This window comes from Columba livia, chromosome 24 (assembly GCF_036013475.1).
Source record: "Columba livia isolate bColLiv1 breed racing homer chromosome 24, bColLiv1.pat.W.v2, whole genome shotgun sequence".
NCBI classification, from domain to species: Eukaryota; Metazoa; Chordata; class Aves; order Columbiformes; family Columbidae; genus Columba; species Columba livia.
This window is the reverse complement of record NC_088625.1, coordinates 1033411-1052544: the sequence shown is the minus strand read 5'-3', so window position 1 is coordinate 1052544 and position 19134 is coordinate 1033411. Positions and strand designations below refer to the sequence as shown.

The 19134-nt window shown below is 60.8% G+C and overlaps 2 protein-coding genes and 1 long non-coding RNA gene across 4 annotated transcripts; 2 read left to right on the top strand and 1 right to left on the bottom strand.

The window, feature by feature from the left end:
- Window positions 1-497: 497 nt before the first annotated feature.
- On the top strand, window positions 498-6367 carry SCN2B (sodium voltage-gated channel beta subunit 2). The gene is made up of 4 exons (XM_005500712.4): window positions 498-1158; window positions 3328-3494; window positions 3899-4109; window positions 4301-6367. The coding sequence occupies exons 1-4, from the start codon at window positions 987-989 to the stop codon at window positions 4498-4500; spliced, it is 750 nt and encodes a 249-aa protein (XP_005500769.3). The 5' UTR covers window positions 498-986; the 3' UTR covers window positions 4501-6367.
- On the bottom strand, window positions 1671-10819 carry LOC135576282 (uncharacterized). The gene is made up of 3 exons (XR_010467875.1): window positions 8455-10819; window positions 3301-3635; window positions 1671-1792 (listed from the first exon to the last, which is right to left on the bottom strand). It is a non-coding gene; the product is annotated as an uncharacterized LOC135576282 (long non-coding RNA).
- Window positions 10820-11261: 442 nt separating this feature from the next.
- SCN4B (sodium voltage-gated channel beta subunit 4) lies at window positions 11262-19131 on the top strand. 2 transcript variants are annotated; one of them, XM_065040198.1, is made up of 6 exons: window positions 11262-11506; window positions 11854-11894; window positions 14990-15153; window positions 15794-16019; window positions 16278-16407; window positions 16524-19131. In XM_065040198.1, exons 1-6 carry the CDS (start codon window positions 11277-11279, stop codon window positions 16615-16617), a joined length of 885 nt encoding a protein of 294 aa, XP_064896270.1. In that variant the 5' UTR covers window positions 11262-11276; the 3' UTR covers window positions 16618-19131. The 2 variants fall into 2 exon arrangements, with proteins under 2 accessions (XP_064896270.1, XP_064896271.1); XM_065040199.1 differs by lacking the exon at window positions 11854-11894 and having other exon boundaries at window positions 11357-11506.
- The last annotated feature ends 3 nt before the right edge of the window (window positions 19132-19134 follow it).

Sequence of the window (19134 nt, the reverse complement as noted above, 5' to 3'; positions counted from 1 at the left end):
TGTTCACCCTGAAACTTCTCTGATGCCTTCTCTCCTGCTGCCCTGTTTCTCCTCCTGAGGCTGCTCAGGTATTATAGAAGAGCAACTCTGTGTCCCTCCTGCCTCCCTGTTGCCCCATCCCTTCCTCTCCAGGGCTGTGGTGCCCAGGAACTGAGATGTGCTCTGGCCTTTTTGCTCACTGATGCTGCCGCAGCAACCCCCACCATCCTGCGTCCCAGGGCACGAGAACTCATTGGCGGAGCAGCTGCTGTCACTGGCTTTCTGGTTTCCACGAGGTCACACCTTGTCTCCTTCCTACACCCGTTTCAGCAGCCTGAACCCAGGCTTGGAGACCATGGCTCAAAGGCTTCCTCGGCTGATGGTGCAAAGGGGACCAAAGCCCTTCTCTAGCCCTGTTACTGCTGGGCAGAGCGTCCCCATCCCGAGGGCTGGATGAGGACAGGATGTTGGGATGTTGCTCTGGGGCAGTGTTTTGCTGGGGAAAGGTGAAGGTGCCGGCGGAGTCTGGCAGCCCTGGGAAGCGAGGGGCTCCCCTTGCACCGGCATGGCAGCGCTGGGCACAGCAGGAGCGCTTCTAGCCACTGCAGGCTGTCTGCTCACAGCTACACGCGCCTGGCCAGGCCGCTGTGCAGGCTGCCTCCTCGGGACCCTCTGCACTGCTCAAGTCCCCGGCTTCCTGGAGGAAGAGTTACCCGGAGCTTTGCTTGCTCCAACAGCAAGTTTGCACAGCCAGAGGGAACCCCGGCAGAACCCCGCTCCTGCGCTCAGCATGCTGCAGGAGCCGATCTGCGACACAGCCTGTGACCAGACCCCGAGCACGGAGCAGGAGCCGCAGGAGCCGTTGCCGCCTGTTCAGGGGAAAATTTTTCTGCCCTCCCACTTGCTCTGCTGAAATTCACCAACCATAGCATTTACGGCTGCCTCCACTCCAGCACCGCTCCAACCAGCCATATTGGGCTGTGGAAATAAAGCAGCTCTAATGTTATATGTCACCTGCAAATAACCCGGGCGTTCGAAAAAAGCAAACCACCACCACCAAAATCCACACCTACACCAGGTTCTCTCCATACACAAAAAAGTCCTTCAAAATGAGCCTGGAAGCTTGGCTCCCGCCGCCCACCTTGCTCCTCACTGGCCTCAGCTTGCTCCTCTCGCTGGGTAAGTGTCGACTTGACCCCTTGCATGCACACAGGGGAGAGCACCCTCTCTGGCCAGGAGCCCCCTCCCCGCATCCCAGCCCTGAGAAGCCCCTCCTGTCCCGGGGATGCAGCGAGCCGGCAAGGGATGCTGTGCTGCAGTGATGGGGATGGAGGTGGTCTGATGTGCACCTTGCTGAAATCCGCCACCCGGGTGACCTGCTTCTGGGCAGGATGGGGGTATCTTGCAATTGCATCTTCCCCTAAAAAAACAATAAAAAAAGCTGTGCATCCTGCTTGCCGGAGGTTCTGTGGAGGTGCAGGGCTGTTTGGCTGTTTGCGTGCCAGGCAGGGCTGCGGGCTGCAGTGGGGAGAGGGGCAGTTCTGGCTTTGCTTGGCTGGGGAGGCGGTGGCTGGTGGGCTGCGGGTGGCTTGTCACCGTCCTTTGGCTGCTGGGGTGGCGGGCTCTGGGCTGACAGTGCTGCATGGGGTGGGGGGGACTTGTGGTCTCTACGTTTCTGCCCTGCCGTGGAGCAAGCAGCGTGTGTCAGCAGGTTTGGGTCTGTATTGATTGGAAACAGGAACGTATCACCTCTTTGAAGAGCTGTTCACGCTGTCCTGGAGCTCTGGGTGGGCTGCCTTTGCTTCAGGAGAGCCTGGGGAATGGAGGACGAAAAACACAGCAAGGTCTGCTTTAGGGGCTACGTGTAATCTTACCTCCCGAGCCCTGGGTGCAGGGTGTAGCGTGACAGAGCATTTGGGACAGTGCGCAGCACTAAAGGACGCAGCCTGGACAGTTGGTCCCAGGGATTTCAGTGGTTTCTTTCCCCACCTCTGTTGTCCCCGGGTGCAATGGCAGAGTTAGGACCTGCACACACAGGTGCTCCCAAGGCTCACGGCAGCTGCCCAGCTGCTGGTACGAGCCATCTCCAGGGGTTTGGCCACACCTGGGGGGGCATCCCTCTGCCCCCAGAGAGCCACCTGGAGAATATGGCTGGTTCTCTGTGCCTCCAAACAGCCGTCTGTGCGACTTGGAAAAGCCTCTTTTCCCCGGCTGCAGAGCCTGGCCCCTTTCCTGCCCTGCTTGCAGATGGAGCGGATTAGCCAGTGGAGCAGCCTTGACATGCAGCCAGCTTGGCCACAGGGCTGGACTCAGGAGCACCTCAGGAAGAAGGTTTGAGAGCAAAGAGCAGCCAAAGGGGAGAGGTGAGGTGATGGGAAATGCCCCTGCTGCCAGTGTCCCTGTCCCTGCCCTGTGGGTGCCACCGCCCACCCTTACAGCCTCCTTCCAGGGCTCTCCATCCCTGGGCTCCTTGGGGCTCAGCCTCACACTTTGCAGCTATCTGCTGCAATGGAGCCTGCCTCTGCATGCACATCCTCCCCTCTGCAGGCTGGGGAGAACATGCTGGATGCAGGCGCTGGGTTTCAGCTGCTGCTGGGGCAGCCAGCCGACCGAGCGAGCTGCAGGAAAGGAATGGAGTGGGAGAGGGAGCAGGCACAGGCGCCTCATCCCTGCCCACGCCGCGGGTGAGCCGTCCTGCCCTGCGAGCTGTACTGGGTAGTGCCCCATTTCTCTGCCACAGCAAGGCCAGGGTGCAGGGACCGGCCTTGTCCCCTCAGGAGTGACTGAGATCTTCACCCGGTCATTCCTGGCTAGAGAATCCGTGTGTGAGCACACCTGGGAGGGGAGAGCATCTGCATTCCCCTGCAGCCGCGGCGCTGGCCCTGGCAGATCCCAGCCCTCGCCACTGCGCTGCGTCCTGCTGGGAGTGAAATCTGATGAGCGCAGCCATAAATTTCCCCACGGACGTGGCGCCGAGCCCTGCATGCTGATGCTGCATCCAGCCCTTTGCATCGTGTTTTCGATTCTGCAGCAGGAAGGCCTCGTTTCAGTGGCACAGAGCAGGGATTGCCTGGAGTCAGCAGAATTCAGCACTGGGCACCATTGGGGCAGAGAGGGGTGATCATGTTTGCAGAGCAGGGCTGAGGGAGGGTGCCAGGGCGGGGACAGCCCCTTGTCCCCTGGTCCTGGCTGCCCACAGCGTGGTGTGTGCGTGGACGAGCCTGGAAGGCAATCCCAGCAGCAGGGTGAGCTCTGCGCAGGGCGGGGTGGGGAGGTGGCTCAGCCAGCAGGACGGCTGCTCATACCCCCTTTCTAACCCACCTGTTCTCATTCTCTGTGCCCGTGCAGCGCCCACGGGGTTGGGCATGGAGGTCATGGCTCCCCCCACCATCAACGCGCTGAATGGCTCCTCTGTGAAGCTCTCCTGCACCTTCAACTCCTGCTACAAGGTGGAGAACAAGCAGTTCTCTCTCAACTGGACGTACCAGGAGTGCTGGAACTGCTCTGAGGAGCTGGTGAGTCCCGCTGGGGATCTGCTGAGAGGTCCTGGGACCAGCTGGAAGCAGTCGCATGCATTCTGTGGGGTCCAGAGCCTTCTCCTTGTGTTTGCTCCTGCTCTCCAGCCCTCCTCCACCACAGGGAAAGTTAGAAACTGCCTGTGTAAAGAACCAGCGGTCAGGGACGCTGCAGGACAGGCAGGCGTGACTGGGAGAGGTGCTGTGAGGAGACCCCGTCCCTGGCCGCCGTGGTGGCCAGAGCTGAGCAGGGACCATGCTGGTTGTGGAGCTGGCTCGGGGTGACCGTGCAGTGTGGGGTGCACCCAGGGCAGTGCGTGCTGAGCGGGGATGCCTGGCTGGGGAGGGGGTGTGCATGGGGTGCCAAACACTGTCTCACCTCCTCTCCCGTGCGGGCTTCCCAGTTCTTGCAGTTCCGGACGAAGATCATGAACAAGCAGCTGGACCGCTTTGGGAACCGGGTGGAGTTCACCGGGAACCCCACCAAGTACGATGTGTCCTTCACCCTCAAAAACGTGCAGCTGGAGGACGAGGGCACCTACAATTGCTATGTCCTCAACCCCCCGGACCGACAGCGGGGCCACGCCAGCATCAACCTGAAGGTGCTCACCCAAGGTCAGTGGCAGAGCCGTCCCCTCTGCCGGCAGGCACCCATGGGTGCCGCCCCGCGCCCTGCCTTCCCTCTGCTTCACAGCCGCAGGATTTGATCCCCGGTGCTGGGAGCAAGCCCTGCCTGTTCCCTGTAGCTCCCACTGGCTGCCCCAGCTGGGGGCTGCTTGCCCTGAGCCCCTGCCCTCTCTCCCCAGAGCCCCCGAAGCACGACTCGACAGTGGCGCTCATCGTGGGCACCTCCGTGGGCGGCTTCTTGGCTTTGGTGATCCTGGTGCTGGTGGCGGTGAAATGTGTGCGCCGGAAAAAGCAGCAGAGACTTAACACAGACGACCAGAAGACGGAGGAGGAAGGGAAGACAGATGGTGAAGGAAACCCGGACGAGGGCACCAAGTAACGCCCCCCTGCCCGCCCCTCCCTCCTCACCCCCTGTACAGTGTGACCCCCTTGATGTGCTTCCCAGAGCAAGGATTTCTGTCTCCCCAGAGCATCCCTCCTTCCATCTAAATACCCCCAGCCCAGAGCAGGGTGCAGACAGAAGGTCCCCAGAGCCCGGCTGCAGCGGGCAGGGCTGGGGAGGGTGGCTGAAGGGCGGTGAGGCTGAGCTGGGACAGCTTGTCCCCTGCTCCCCTGGGACACACTGTGTGCCATAGCACTGTGTGGGGCCATGGAGAGGTGTTGGGGACAGGGTGGCATGAGAGAGAGGGGGGACAAGCATGGTCCCCACGCAGGGAGGTGCTGGAGCTGGGGGTGCAGGAGGGGCAGAGGAGGGCTGGGCAGCCCCATGCCCAACCTCTGCGCCCTGTCCTGCTAGAAAAAGAGAGCAGGGGCCAGTGGCCGCCTGCCCCCGGGGCCAGGTGTCACCTGGAGGTGCTCCTGCTGTGCCTGGGGCACGGGTGCTGGCGTACGCGTCCCCAGGGGATCCCCGATTGCTGCCACCTCCTCCTTGCAAGTCCTGTGTGCCAATGCCGAGGGTGCTGCGACAAGAGGTTTGTGCTCCTCAGGGACTGTCCCAGCCTGCTCAGAAGTGATGGCTGGATATTGGCCATTAGCCCGTGTGCTGTCTCTGAGCTTTGCTGGTTTTTGGAGCCTCTGATGGCTTGTGGTGTGTAATGGATGTATCTTTCTGCCTCTTGGGCTATTTTTGGGCCTGAGCATCTCAGCCGAAGGTGCTGGGCTGACTTTTTTGTGCTTGTTTCTTTCGTGGGGGTGGGTAATTCTAATGGAAAATGTTCTGCTGATGTGCCAAACCGAGGTGGTGGGGAGCAGCAGGGGGCAGCTACTGGGGAGGAAAAGGAGTTTTTGGGCATTTGCGGGGAAGGACTGGGCACAACCACAGGCTCTGAGGCAGGACAGCTCCGTAACTGCTGAACAGCCCTGTGATGCTGAAACTGCCTCCTCCAGCCTCCCTGCAGAGCCCTGCACAACCTGTAACTGCCACGGCACAGCACTGCCAGCCAGCCCGGTGCCGGCTGCCACCTCCTCAGCCCGCTCCATGCTCCAGAGAATCAGAGAATAGCTTGGGCTGGAAGGGACTGCCCAAGCTCATCCAGTGCCCCCCTGCCATGAGCAGGGACATCGTCACCAGCTCAGGTTGCCCAGACCCCGTCCAGCCTGGCCTGGGATGTCACCAGGGATGGTTCATCCACCACCTCTCTGGCCAACCTGGGCCATAGATAGATGATAGATGGTGTCCAGCGTCTGCCGCGTCCCAGCGTGGGCAGCACCCCGGCAGTGCCGCGGGTGGTGCCATCAGGCCCTGGGGATGAAGGGACAGCCGTGCGCTCCCTGCTCTCCCCCATCGCTTTCTGCCCCGTCCCCACATGCCGTCCCCACACCGCTCGCCCTCGCTGGGCCCTGCACCGCTGCCCTTCCCCCCCGCAGCAGGAATGCGCCGTGTCTCGCCGCGTGGCTTCCCCGCTCCCAGGGGCTTTGCTGCCTGGGGAGGGCTGGGCTGAGCCTGCCTGTCCGCACACCCCCTCTCCGGATGGCTTTCCCAGCACAGTGCCGGTGGGTGCCAGCCACGGGGCTGGTTCCCCGAGCCGCTCCTGCTCAAAGCTGGGCTGCGAGCGGCTCCATGCGCGACTGTGCTGGCAACTTCTGTGGCCAAAGGCCTGTGACTGTTGCACATGAGCAGTCTTGCATCTGCCTTTCATTTCTTTCATGCACTATCCTTGGATTGCAACTTGCCAATGCATCTGTATGTACATAGCTGTACACAGCAGAGAGAGTCTCTACAAAAATATATATATATATACACACAGGAGGCGCTGTTATCGGTTATGACTGTAGTTTTGGGTTTGCGCCTTCTGATGGGTTTGTTTTGCCAAACACTCTCCTGAGTGTAGGATGTTTTTATTGCTCTTTGTACAGTTAAACAAACAAAAGAACAACAAAACGCAAACTTTGCACTCGGTGCTTTTGTGCTGCTGCCTGCTGGAGGGGCAACACAGTCCCTCGTCTCTACCCTGCCTGTGCGTCTGTCCGGGGGGGTGAAAAGCTGCTGTGTGCCTGGAGCTCGGTCCCGGGAGCTGCCGCAGAGCCGGGCGCCGGCAGGGCAGTGCTGGGGCTGGGACAGTGGCTGGTGCTGCCCGAGTCTTCACGCACTGAGGTTTTGGGGTGCTCTGTGTGCACCGCGGGGTCCAGCCCTGCCACAGGGAGCTGTGCCCCGCTGTGTTCCGCACCTCTGCTCTGCAGAGAGCCGGGGATGGCGGCTGCGCGGGGCATGGCAGGTGAGGCTCGGTGAGCTCCAGCGGAGCCGGGGCACGCACCGCGTGATGGACACCCGTAACCGGGCTGCTGTCTGACCGAGCAATCCAGCAACGCCGCCTGGACGTGCCAGAGCGGCACGGCACAACTGGGACACGGTTAATAGGCACATCCATCAATTTACCCACTGTGCAGACACGAGGGTGAGGGGAGCGCTGACAGCTGCCTTCAGCCGTGCCTCTCCCAGCTGCCCTTCTACCGGGGCCGCCAAATGCCTGCGCATCCCGAGTCCGCACACGGGCACGGTCTGGCCAGCACGCTACGGAGCCTCCGTCTTTCCTGGGCTAGTGCTGCCTGCCCTGCCTGCCCCGCTCCCCAGCGACCCCACCTCAAGCCTCCTGCTGCTCCAGCAGCCGGGCAACAGCAGCAGCACCAGCAGTCTTGGCTTTTCCACATGCCACCTGTGCCCTGCACACCTTGCTGTGCTCCTGCGGGGTTAACTCCTCTGCAGAAAACTCCCACCTCTCCCTCCCGAGAGGAAGGGCACCAAAATCACCCCCAATGCCCTCTGCTGACACAGTGCTGGGCTGGTGCTGGGGGCCACAGCCTCGCCAGGCTGCACAGGGCAGCTGCCCATGGCAGGGAGAGGGTGGCTGTTGCAGAAAGGAGCAGCTCCCTGGGGGAGGGCGTGTGGGTGTCTGCCCACCTGGCGTCCGAGGGAGTCAGCCCGACGGAGGGGCGAACGCGGACACAGCCAGAGGGGACGGGGCCCCACAGGTTGGCAGTTTGGAGATGCCTCTGGCAGAGCTGCTGGCAAGAAACTTGTGAGGAAGGGAGGCACCGTGGGATCACAGAGGAGAGCCCTGCGGGACACGGCAAGGGTGAGTTCTCAACAGCACACAGGACCGAAGGCAGTCGTAAGCCCCCCAGTGCCAGGGCTTCGCGAATTCTCCAGAACCGGGGACAGTCCGGAGACCACATACATTTTTCCATTACAGACCACATAAATTTCCTGGGAGCAGGTGGGATTAGAGGCGTCGAAGAGCAAGAGAGCAGGTCAGGAGATGCTGGGGGCCCTTCCCTGTGCTGTGCAGAGCCACGGGGATCACTGGGGTGACCCAGTGGGAGCCCAGAGCTGCCGTCCCTGCGATGCTGCCTGGCTGCCCTGCTCCTGGGGCTGGGACCTAAGAGGGGGGACCAGGAAACGAGGTGGGACAAGGAAACGAGGACAGCCCGGGGCAGTGAGCCTGGGGGAGCTGGGAGTGTGAAGGGCAGCGCTGGAGAGCGGGAGCTGGGGCTGGGGAGGGCCTGGGGGGGTGGGCTCAGGCTGTGCTGGGGCAGGAAGAAACTTCCTCCTGGGACACAGGACAGTTGTCTCAATGTTTCTTGCAGATGCCTCTGCAGTGGCTGCTGGGGGACACTGCTCCTGTTTCCCTGCTTGCATTAAAGGGTCTGTGAAATGGGGTGATGAACCTGCCCTTGCCAGGGGCAGCCAGATTTGCTGGTGGGTGCAGAGGAGGCAGCGGGCAGGACGGCTCTGCGCAGGGAGAGGGAGGTAAGGAGCAGGGACAGCATTGCTTGGAGGGAGAGCTGCAGGGAGGCAAGGGAGGGCTGGGAATGACAAAGGCAGCCAAGCACTCACCCGCAGTCTGTGTGTCCACGACCTCTCGCTCAGCTCCCAGCCCGGCACGCCTGGCCCAGCCGGGACAGTCCTGCGGAGTGTCTGATCACCGCGAGTCCCTGCTGCCGCTGCCAGATCCCGGGCTGCTGGGCCACCTTGTCTTCAAAGGTCATAGCCAGAGGACCTTGCAGTAAATATAAGGTGCTGATGGGAAGCTCTGTTGCAGCGTTGCCACCTCCTCCATCGGCAGGAGGGCTCTGGTCCAGGAGCCCAGCATCCCCTGCCTCCGGGAGGCTCGGGAGGGGGCCGGGGCTCTCCTCCCGTTCTGGGTCTGTCCCTGGCAGGATGCTCCAGGGCAGCGGGGCCAGCACAGCGCCTGCTGCATTGAGCCAGGAGGCTGCAGCCCAACTGCTCTGCTCAGCCCTACCCTGCTCCATACCCACGTGGAGGGAAGCAGGAGCCCTGCTCGGAGAGCAGCCTGGCATTTTAACCCTCCCAGCTCCGTTAGTGCGAGGTGAGAGGGAGTGAGGGATACACAGTGGCCTGGCAGCTGCTGTGATCCCCTGGCAGGTGGCGAGCCAGCTCGCAGGACCCCTGAGCCCTTCTTCCTGTGCCCCTGGGAGGTGACAGTGTCCGAGCAGAGGGTGCTCACCTTCCCTGAAACCAGACACAGCAGCCTTGTGCTGCACTCAGCAAAACAAGTTTCCGCTGAGCCACAGTATCCCCGTGTCCCATGCCGGACATGTAAGCGCCGTGCCAAAATTCCAGAGCCAGCTGCTGTGAGTGCCCTTCCTTGCCGTGGCACACGCAGCTCCCGAGGCCGGGCTGGGGGACAGCAGAGCCTGTCCCAGGCGACGGCAGCGGCGGGTGTCTCACCGGATCACTCAGCTGAGGAGACGGGCCGGAGCTGCCAAGTGTGACGGCTCCATCAGACTCCGGGGACAGGCAGCATCCCGCTCCCGCAGGGCACGGCTGGGGCCGGGTGTGCAGTGGGGTGGGCAGCACGGCCCCTGCCTCTGCGGAGATGCTCAGCAGGGAGGCAGAGGCTGCAGGGACATAGCAACACAGAGGCAGCTGGGTACCTGCCTGCCCAGCACACCCTGTTTGTGCCCGTGGTCACAGAAGCCCTTTTGTATTTCCAGGCCAAGTCTCCCAGGTGGGTAGCGCTGCTCTTCCCAGCCTCTCTGCCCCCAAAAGGATTTAGGGCCACTCTGGGGGAATTCACAATGGCAGTTTGGCCAAACCCATCTCTACTTTACCCACCGTTTTGGAATTAAACTTGTCAGACACCTGAGCATCCCAGGGAGGAGTCCTCCACACTTAATAACCTTTCCCTGCGTCGGGGTACGGGTGCCACCCCCCTCACAATTAGCAAGGCTCCAGCAGACGCAGCGCTCCCGCTCCTGTTTCAGCACACCGCTTGCCTGGTCACCAGCTCCTGCAGCTCTGCTCACCAAGCCACATCTGTCACCTAGCCATACCCATCCTCCAGCCCTGCTCGTCGCCTCGCTGTACCCTCACAGCCGCCCGCCGAGACACCTTCTGCTGCATCAGCAGTACTCTCCACGCCGCTCCCGCAGCGCCGGCTGCCAGCACTGCCCAGCCTGCTCTGCCTGTACTTTTCCTGCCTCTGTTGCCAGCTCTGCAGCCCTAACTCCTCAACCCACAGGCACTGCTGGCATCCTTTCAGGGCGCCCTGGGATGCCCTTGTGCCCTGCAAAGCCTCCTGATTTCCGTCTTCCTTCCTGCTTCATGCTCCCGGCCAGATGGGAGGGAGGGTGAGCTGCCAAGGGGCTGCAGTGGGACAGAGGAGTCCGTCAAGGTGCCCTGGAGCTGACCGGCTGTGGTGTCCTGGACACACAGCATTGCTGTGGGTGAGCTGTTCTCACACATGAAAAGAAGCAATCCTGCTCAGGGGAGCCTTGCTCTAGTGCTGTACCCAGCAAGGAGGTACAGCTTACTGCCTTACCCGCTCCCCAGGGTGAGCTGTGCCAGGGCACATGTCTTGTGCCAGCAAGAAGTACAGCCCAGAGAAGCGGTCGATGCTGTTCCTGTACCCTGAGCACAGCAGCACCTCCAGCCCCTTCCCGCCATGCCTGTACTCGGGATGCATCACCTCCAGCAAATTGCTGTTCTGTACAAGGGTCTCATTTTCTAATGGACCTGGGCGCAAAGATAAACCTCTGTCTTTGTGCACCACATCCTCTGAGGCCTCCATTAGGAGGGCCCCTACCACCGCCTTTTTGGATGTGGTCTGTGAAGGTTCGGTCTAATGGATGTGACGGTGAGGAAAAGGTTGTGGAGACGTGAACTTATGTGCAGCCAATTATCCTGGAACAAGCTCATCGTGAGAAAAATAAGTTTTGAAGGTGTTCCCTTTGGCGCCGGGCAGGTTGCCCCTGCAGCCTTGCGCATCGGTGTTGGGCTGTGTCCCCGTGTGCAGCTGCAGAGCTGCCTGCTGTCTGCCTTGGGGCTGCACAGGGACAGCGGGCAGGGGGACTGCCCGTGTCACCCTGCTCAGGTGCACCAAACGACCCCTGAGCCCCGGCCTCAGGCAGTTTCCTTGTCCTCCCAGCAGCAGCAGGGGAAGCCAGCGGCTCAGTGCTGCTTTGCCCCTTTGCTAAGCTGGCGTCAGGGCTGCACCAGCCCAGCGTTCCCGGGCCATCCGCACACGGAGCTTCACCCCAGAACCGAGCAGAGGCACCAGCCGAGGCGCCGAACGCAGCGTGGGGGGCAGAAAACGGAGCATCTCCCGGGGGCGGGGGGTGCGAGGGCAAGAGCCCCAGGGCGGGCGGAACAAGCCGGGGTGTGCCCGGACCGAGCCCCCCGCGGGTGGGCGGGGGATGCGCGGGGGGGCGCGGAGGAGGACGCAGCGCGGCCCCGCCCGGCGCGGCCCCGCCCGGCGCCGCTCGCCCTCCGCGGGGGCGGCCAGAGCCCGGCGCTGCGGGCAGGAGGGAGCGGGGAGCACGGAGCGGGCAGCACGGAGCGGCCGGCATGGACCGCGCCGCCCGGCTCCGCACCATGGCCCCGCGCTCGCCCGCCGCCGCGCCGCGCCTGCTTGCAGCGCTCCTGGGTAAGGGGCGCGGGGGGCACCGGGGATGCGGGGACCTCCTGCCGCCCCTCCCACCGGCCGGCCCCCGGAGCCGAGCGGGCACCGCCGGCGACCCGGCTCTCCGGCAGGGATCCTGCCCTGGGGACCCGCGGCAGCTCCGGCAGCCCGATGGGGGTTGGCACCGCGGGCTGCCCGCGGCTTCCAGCAGCCCCCTCGTCTTCCCGAAGCGGGGTGCCCCTCGCTATGTCGCCCTCCCTTCGCGCTCGCCTGCTTCGCATCTGGCCCGCCTGCACCGCAAGGAATCGGACGCTGCTGCTCAGATGGATTTCCCGTCCACAGGCGCTAATGCAATGATCTCTGCTCTGCAGACGGAGAGTTCGAAGCACTGAGGATAAGGGACTTGTCCAAGGTGACTTCGCAGCCGCGTCCGAGAGCGGACTCCGAAGTCCTGGCTGCAGCCCCCTGCCCTGCCTGCATCAGTCACTAACATCGCCAGAGCTTTCTTCTGTGAGCACTGCGGCTGCATCCCGCTTTGCCCTGCTCCGCTCTGCTGCTCTGCGAGCGGGGACCGCTGCTACCTTCCTGCTAACATGAACTGGGGAGATAGCCGTAGGGAAGCAATGCACTGCTTCAACGCAGCCACCAGCACGCCTGCCGACAGGTCATTCTTTTTACAGTTCATTTTGTAAAACAACCATTTGCATGCGCTTCTCCCTGGCATGGGGATGAACCCATACTGCAGGGCCAACGCGTGCAGCGTGATGCCCAGACCTGTGTCCGGGATGCCCGAGGTGTCCCAGCTGCAGGGTGGAGGAAGGAGTTTGCAGCCATCCCCTCCCCACTGCAGCCCCTGGGGCTCCTTCCAAGCCACCTGCATCAGCCCTCACGCACCAGCTGCACTTCTGCTTGTGTAGGTTATCCTTGAGTTGATGGGCACAGGGAGCCTGAAACCCAGGGCTGCCTTTGCAGCATTTGCTGCTGGGAAACTACCTTGAGTGGTGTTTTAGAGGGCACTGTTCTTCAGTTTGTTTTAAGTGAGCTGGAAACACGAAAATACATGTAAGTAGCTGACTCCCGGCAGGAGGTATTTGGATGCTGGTCCCTGGTTGAAAGTGCCTCGTCAGATGCAGTGCAAGCTGCTTTCAGCCTGTAGCTGGCAGTGGGTGGTAGGAGAGGCTCAGAGATGCTGGGGACCAGGGAACTTGGGGGTCTGGGGTCCAGGGCGTGGAGGTGGGAACCTTGTTCCACGAGTCACTTGGGTGGGCTGGGAGCCTCAAGGGGGATGTGGGAAGGGCAGAGCTGCTGGGCAGGTCCCTCTGTGTCTGCATGTTTTGGGGATGCTCTCCAGGGAGTGGCAGTGGGCTCCTGACTACACCAGGGAGCCACAGCACAGCGTCTTCCATCAGTGCCTGCAGGAAGGGCGAGGACCGGGCGTCCTGTCCCTGAGGACGTTGTACCTGGGCTCAGGCAGGCCTGGGAGCTCTTCCCTTCTAACCTCAGCAGCGAGGATCCTGGCCAGCATGCCAGTCGTGGCTTGCTGTCTGTGCCAAGAGGTCGCATTGATTTTTATGGGCAATGAAAGTTTTGATGGAGCAGCTTTCTCGCAGGTGGTGGAGGCATCCCACGGCCTTTCAGGGGAACCCTGTCTGCCATGTCCCTTAGGGCAGCGGTTCCCTGACCAGGTTCCAGACGGGCTGCAGGTGAAGCACAGGGCTGGCAGCAGCCTGTGGGGGTGAAGCCTTGCTCTGGGCCCTGGGCTGGGTTGGGGGGCTATTGCTGCTGGGGTTGGGTCCCGGGTTGCACAGCCAGCACATCTCTCAGTGGCTCTGGGACCCCTCAGCAGCGGGGCTTGTCCCAGGGGATGTGCGGGGGCAGAGCTTGGGCTCTGCTGGTGCAAAGTGCAGCAGCTTTGGGCATACGGAAAAGTAATGGTGGCAGCTGGTGTGGAAGGTTCAGTCAGTGATCTCCCAGCCTCCCAAAGTGTTTTCCTCTGTGCTTTATTTAGTGGTAACAGATCTCTTCTGTATTCCTGAGACCACAGCGTGATAGGAACAAGGTCATGCTCCATTTGCCCCACACATTCAATTCAGATTACATTCATGGCTCTGTAACAGTGGCAGACAGGATTAAAAGTGTTAGAAGCTGCAAGGAATCGTCTTTCCTGTAAGTAGCTGTCCCCTTGCAGCACCCTGCCTGCTCAGGCATTCCTGCGGAGCCAGGTAGCAGCGTGATTCCCCAGGGATTCCACAGCCCCTTCTGTAGCATCCCCAGGGCTGGTCTTTGAGCCTGACAACTGCAGGAGGCTTCCATATGGTGGAAACCACTCCCTGACGTTAGCTGAAGCCTCTCAGGCAAAATGAAAAGTGCTTCTTTGTGAAGTTAAGTAACTCCTTCCCTGCAGTGCTTGCAATGCAGCACTGCAGCAGGGCCCGCAGCCCAGGATGCAGGGCTCTTGGGCTTGGCTTGGGCTGCGGCGTGCCTGAGGAGCTGTTAGCACAGGCACGTGTGGGAGAATAAATCAGCGCCTGAAGCGGCTGCAGAGAGGTGTAAAACTGAAGCTGAAGCAGTGTATCCAATCGAAGGTGTCAGTGGAGCTGGGACCAGCTTGTAGCTGTGAAAAGAGCTGTGTCCCCTTGTTCTGGTTGTCAGAGTGTCCAGCGAAAGCTTTGTAGGGATGTCTGTGTCTCTTTGGTGGCTGAGTTCTGGGAAGGGTGATTTCAATGCTGGGTTGTGTTGCATCTTGGCCGTACCACATCACACAAGCGGGACAGGGCTCTGGTGGCATGGGGATGGAACCGTGCCCCTGGCCCAGAGCAAAGCGTCCCCGTGCCCCCAAAAGGTCTGCATGGGCGCCGCTGGCCCAGCGCGGTGCACAGGAGTGCAGTGCTGGTCCCTGGCGTGGGATGCGGGGCGCTTTCGGGCATGCCCTCGGCTCTTGCAGCCAGGCTCGTACCCGCTCCTCGATGCGTTTCTCCCTGCTAGCGGGGAGGAGAGGAGCGGGAGAGCTGCGTTCTGCAGTTTGAAGGTCATCTGCCAGCTCCAGCAGGAGGAGAAGCGCTCTGCTGCGAGAGCCCTTGGCCGGGCTGGGGGACGCACAGAGTGGCAGGCGGCCAGGACAGCCATGCTAATTAGTGCTGCAACTCGCTGCTTGAAGAACAGAGCTCTGTGCTTCGCTTTGGGCTTTTTTTTCCTCCCTTTAAGATTTAGCTGAAGGCTTTATGGATAACATGCAAATCAGGGCTTTCATTTGCATACTTTATTCGTGGTGATATTATGGTCCCCTTTGAATCAGTGCTGTGTCTGTGGGTGCCAGCCAGCCCCTGCCCTCCTCCAGGAGCAGGTCCCCTGGCTCTGCTGAGCTGTCCTGGGCTCAGGACAGGCACGTTTGTTCCTGCCATGCCAAAGGGGACAAGGGGTGACAAGCTCTCCCTGCTCCATCTGCTGCGAGGGTGCGCGTCCATACCAGCACCATGTCCTCACTCTCTCCTCCTCTCTCCCTGCCAGGTTTGCATGCCTTCGCCATCACCTTCGCCTTGGAGGTGACAGTGGGGAAGACCAACACTGTGACGGCTCTGAATAACTCCGATGTCCTGCTGCCCTGCAGCTTCACCACCTGCACAGGTTTTCAGGACCTGATCTTCACGTGGTATTTCAACTCGACAGAGATGGTGGGTGCCTCTCTAGGCTTTCCCTCAGTCTTTCTGGCAGGGCCTTCGCAGTGGAGACCAGCATTGCAGTTCTCGTGGAGTTCTCTTTCTCCTCTTGCAGGATGCCCTCCGTCCGACTGTCTCCAGCCCTGGGGGGACGGGGCTGTGCAAACAGGGTGGCTCAAATATGCTGGCACCTCTGTGCTTTTGGCACAAAGCTGCTCTGGGCTTTCTGCTGCCCACAGGCTCGTTTATTTTCATAAACTGGCTGTGCAGGTGCAGGTGACATATAGTTAATTTTCTCCTCCTGCACTTGCTCTGAAAAACTAAAGGTTTGCTTTCTGCTGGGAATATTCTGCTCTTTGAGTCCGTAGCAGGACGGCTGGTTCAGAGCAGATCTGTCCTCACAGGCTGACCGGCTCTGTGTGGTCATAGAGCAAAGGGGCTGTCTCTGCTCTGGGCTTCTCCCATCTTCTGTGTGGTCTGTGACATTGCTGCAGGGCAAGTCCGATCGATCGGTTCCTTCCCTGGGGGGCTGTGCGTCAGGTCCCCACCATGGCTATTCCTGCTTTAATGGGGGTGCCGGGACATTTGGCCATGCGTATCTGTGTGTGCAGAGTGGGAGAACTTGAGACCGCATCCTGCGTTCCTGCCTCTGCAGATTTACCACGGCAAGATAAAGAGCAAAGCCTCGGAGCCCTTCCTCGTGGGACGCAACCCACGCGTGGAGTTTGTTGGCTCGACCACCGGGAAGGAAAACAACATCTCTATCGTCCTGAAGAATGTGGAGTTCAGCGATGCTGGGAAATACACCTGCCACGTCAAGAACCCCAAGGAGAAGAACGCGCAGCACAACGCCACCATCTTCCTTACGGTGGTCCAGAAGAGTAAGTGCTGGCCAGGGGTCCAATGAGTGGCTCTGGGGTGGTGGAGAGGCAAGCTGGGGCTGACTCACCTTGGCTCAGGGTTGTGGTGCTGCACGGGGTGTCCTGGCTTCCTGGAGGTCGTTGGCATCCCTGAAGGGCAAGGCTTGGCCTCGTGCCCCTCTGTGCTGTGGGGAAGGGGGCCACCGCTTTTCAGGGGAGACGTGCAGCTGGGAGCTCCGGCTCCCCTCCTGAGGCCCCTCAGCACCTTCTCTCCTGCAGTGGTGGAGACAGACAACACTCTGACGCTCATCATCGTGGGCGTGGTGGGGGGGCTCATCGGCCTCCTCATCCTCTTCATGCTCATCAAGAGGGTTGTCCTGTTCATCATCAAGAAGACCCAGGATGGGAAGTGAGTGCAGATGTCGGTCCTGGCACCCTTGGGTGGGTGCTGCCGTGGGGCAGGGCTGCACGGGGTGATGGCGAGGGGGGCCGGGGGCTGTCAGCTGGCTGTGTGCTCTCCCACAGGAAGGAGTGTCTGGTGAGCTCGTCGGGGAACGACAACACCGAGAATGGCTTGGCCGGCTCCAAAGCGGAACAAAAAGCACCACCAAAGGCATGAAGCAGCGGCACCTCGAGCCCCAGCCCGCCCGGCAGCGGGGAGGGTGGGCAGGGGCACAAGCCTTTCCCTTTTCCTTTCTTTCCAAACTGCCAACGCTTGAGACATGTTTCTATTACACACGTGCCTGCAACCTGCGCTGCTTCTCAGAAAAGACTTCGACTGCCGTGGGGACTGGGAGCTTCTTGTGGACTCGTACCGGGACGCCGCTGGGACAGAGGGAGCTGCCTGCTCCATTCCGAGCGAAGGCAAGAAGGTGCTGGGCGGGCAAGGAAGGGGCCGGGTGCTGGCTGTACCCTGCTCTGCAGCCAGACGGGTGCTGTGCTGCCTGCGCTGCGCTCCGGGGGTGCAGGGTCCTGGTGTGCCGGGGTAGAGGCTGCGAGGAGCTGGGGGGTCTTGTCTGATTTGGTGATGCGGAGCTGGGGTGGGCAGGAGCTGCCTGCCGCACGCAGATTTCTGGAGCAGAGCAAGGATGCACGAAACTCACTGTAGAGATAGAGGCTCCCGCCTTTGCTGCGTTGCTCGTGGGTCTGGGATGGGAGGGAGGAAGCACAGCTGTTGTGATGGGGCTCAGCTTCAGCTCTCCTGTTAAGCACACTTGAGAGCCAAAGCAGCGAAAGGCCTGTTGCTGTCAGGGCTGCCATCTCTTGTCATCAGCTCGCCATGCTCCCGTGGGTGGGCTGGCCCTGCGGTGCCTCGGTTGCTCCCGTGCAGGGCTGGGGGACCAGCAGCCAGAGCTAGCCGTGCGCCGGGGCCACTGCTCCCCTGGGTATCTGCTGCTGCTCTTACTCCTCCTCCCCTCTTTTAAAGCTCGGCACGCAGAGCAGCGATGCTTTTGATGCTGACTCGCCAAGGCTTGACTCGTTACATGGATAGTTTTTATAGTAGACACTGGTGGGGAAACACGGCTGATCACGTTTTCCCTTCCAAGGAAAACTGGCACTCCATCCGCGATGCGGGGCGGGAGCGCGGTGCAGCCCTGGCGAGGGGAGCAGGGATGGGCTGTGCCGCCCTGCTCCTGGGCCAGCCACCGGCCCGCAGGTGACCTTGGGCAAGTCACTCTGCTGCTCCATGCCTCAGTTTCCCCATCTGTAAAACGGGGCTAATAATACTGCTCTACCTCACACGGGTTGTTGTGAGGCTTCCTTGGCTAACATCTGCAAAGTGCTTCAGGTTTCTCGGGGCCACAGAAAACCAGAGGGTCTTTGCAAAGGGTACCCGCAGTGGCGACTTGGGCACACCAGCCCCCTTTCCCAAGGGCTGTAGCAGGACATGAGGGGAATGAGCTGATCCTACAACTGAGCTTAACAATGTCCTTTATAATTTGATTTGTTCCCCATTTCTCCTTTATCTGTGGGTGTCTGTCCTCACTCAAAATCAGGAATCAGAGCTGAGCCCTGAGTTCCCTGGCTGCAGAGGCTTGCACCCTGACAGAGGTGCCAGATGAAATGTGGGTGAGGATGTGATGGGCAAGGCAAACAAGGAAAGGTTGGGTGCTGCCTTCCCTGGAGACTGTTGTGGGAGAGCTTGGGTGCCACCTGCCTGCTTTGGGGCTGGTGGCACAGAGGGCACCTTGCAGGGCTCAGGGCACCCAATGGATCAGGACCCTGTGTTTGGAGCAGGAGACAAGTGACAGGTACCGGCATCTGGCCCCAGGCAGGGTTCCTTGGCTGCTGGTTAGGTGGACAAGTGGGAGCCAGGTCCCTGGGACCCTGGTCACTCGTCTGAGGATCTGTGGGACCCTCAGGCAAATCAGTTGATTCCTCTGCGTTTCCGTTTCCCCATCTGTGAAACAGGGACAGTAAATCTGAGCTACCTCACAGGAGGTGTGAGGCTCCCCGCATCACTTTGTGAAATGCCCCAAGATGCTGGGCAAAAGGCACTCTGTAAACCAAAGTGCTGCTAACGTACCGTTGTCACATGTGAGAGCCTGGGCAGGAAGGCATGAGACCTCCCGGTTGCCCCAAGAGACCCCCAGCCCACCCTTGGACGAGACCTCCGGTGGGAGAGGACAGAATGGGGAGGAAGGGAGTTTTTTAAATAACTATTTTTAGCTGTCCTAACCTGTTGGCCTTTTTTAGACTGTATCTGGACACGGTTCCACTTACCACAGGATATGCAATGCTGTACTATGCATGGATTACTCCTCTGGCTTGATGGAAAAAGTCAACTTACCCAGTTTTTGGAATGTAACTCTATATGCATATGTGTGTGGGTGCTGTACGCAGCATGGGGGCCCTGGGGGAGCTTGTGCCAGCACTGGGGTCCCTGCTGTCACGGGGGCCCTGGGGGTCTGCAGAGGCTTTCTGGGGCACGTGGGGAGAAACCCCTGACGGAGGCACGTGCTGCGACAGACACATATGTGTATAAGCATATACAATTACATGTAGGAGATACCTGCGAACAAACACAGGGTGTGTGCGACATGCTGTGTGATGACTGACAGCACATTTTTGCACTGTAGAGGTTTAGTTAGCTTTGCCCTGAATGAAATAAAGTTTATGTTTACTAGAGAAACTT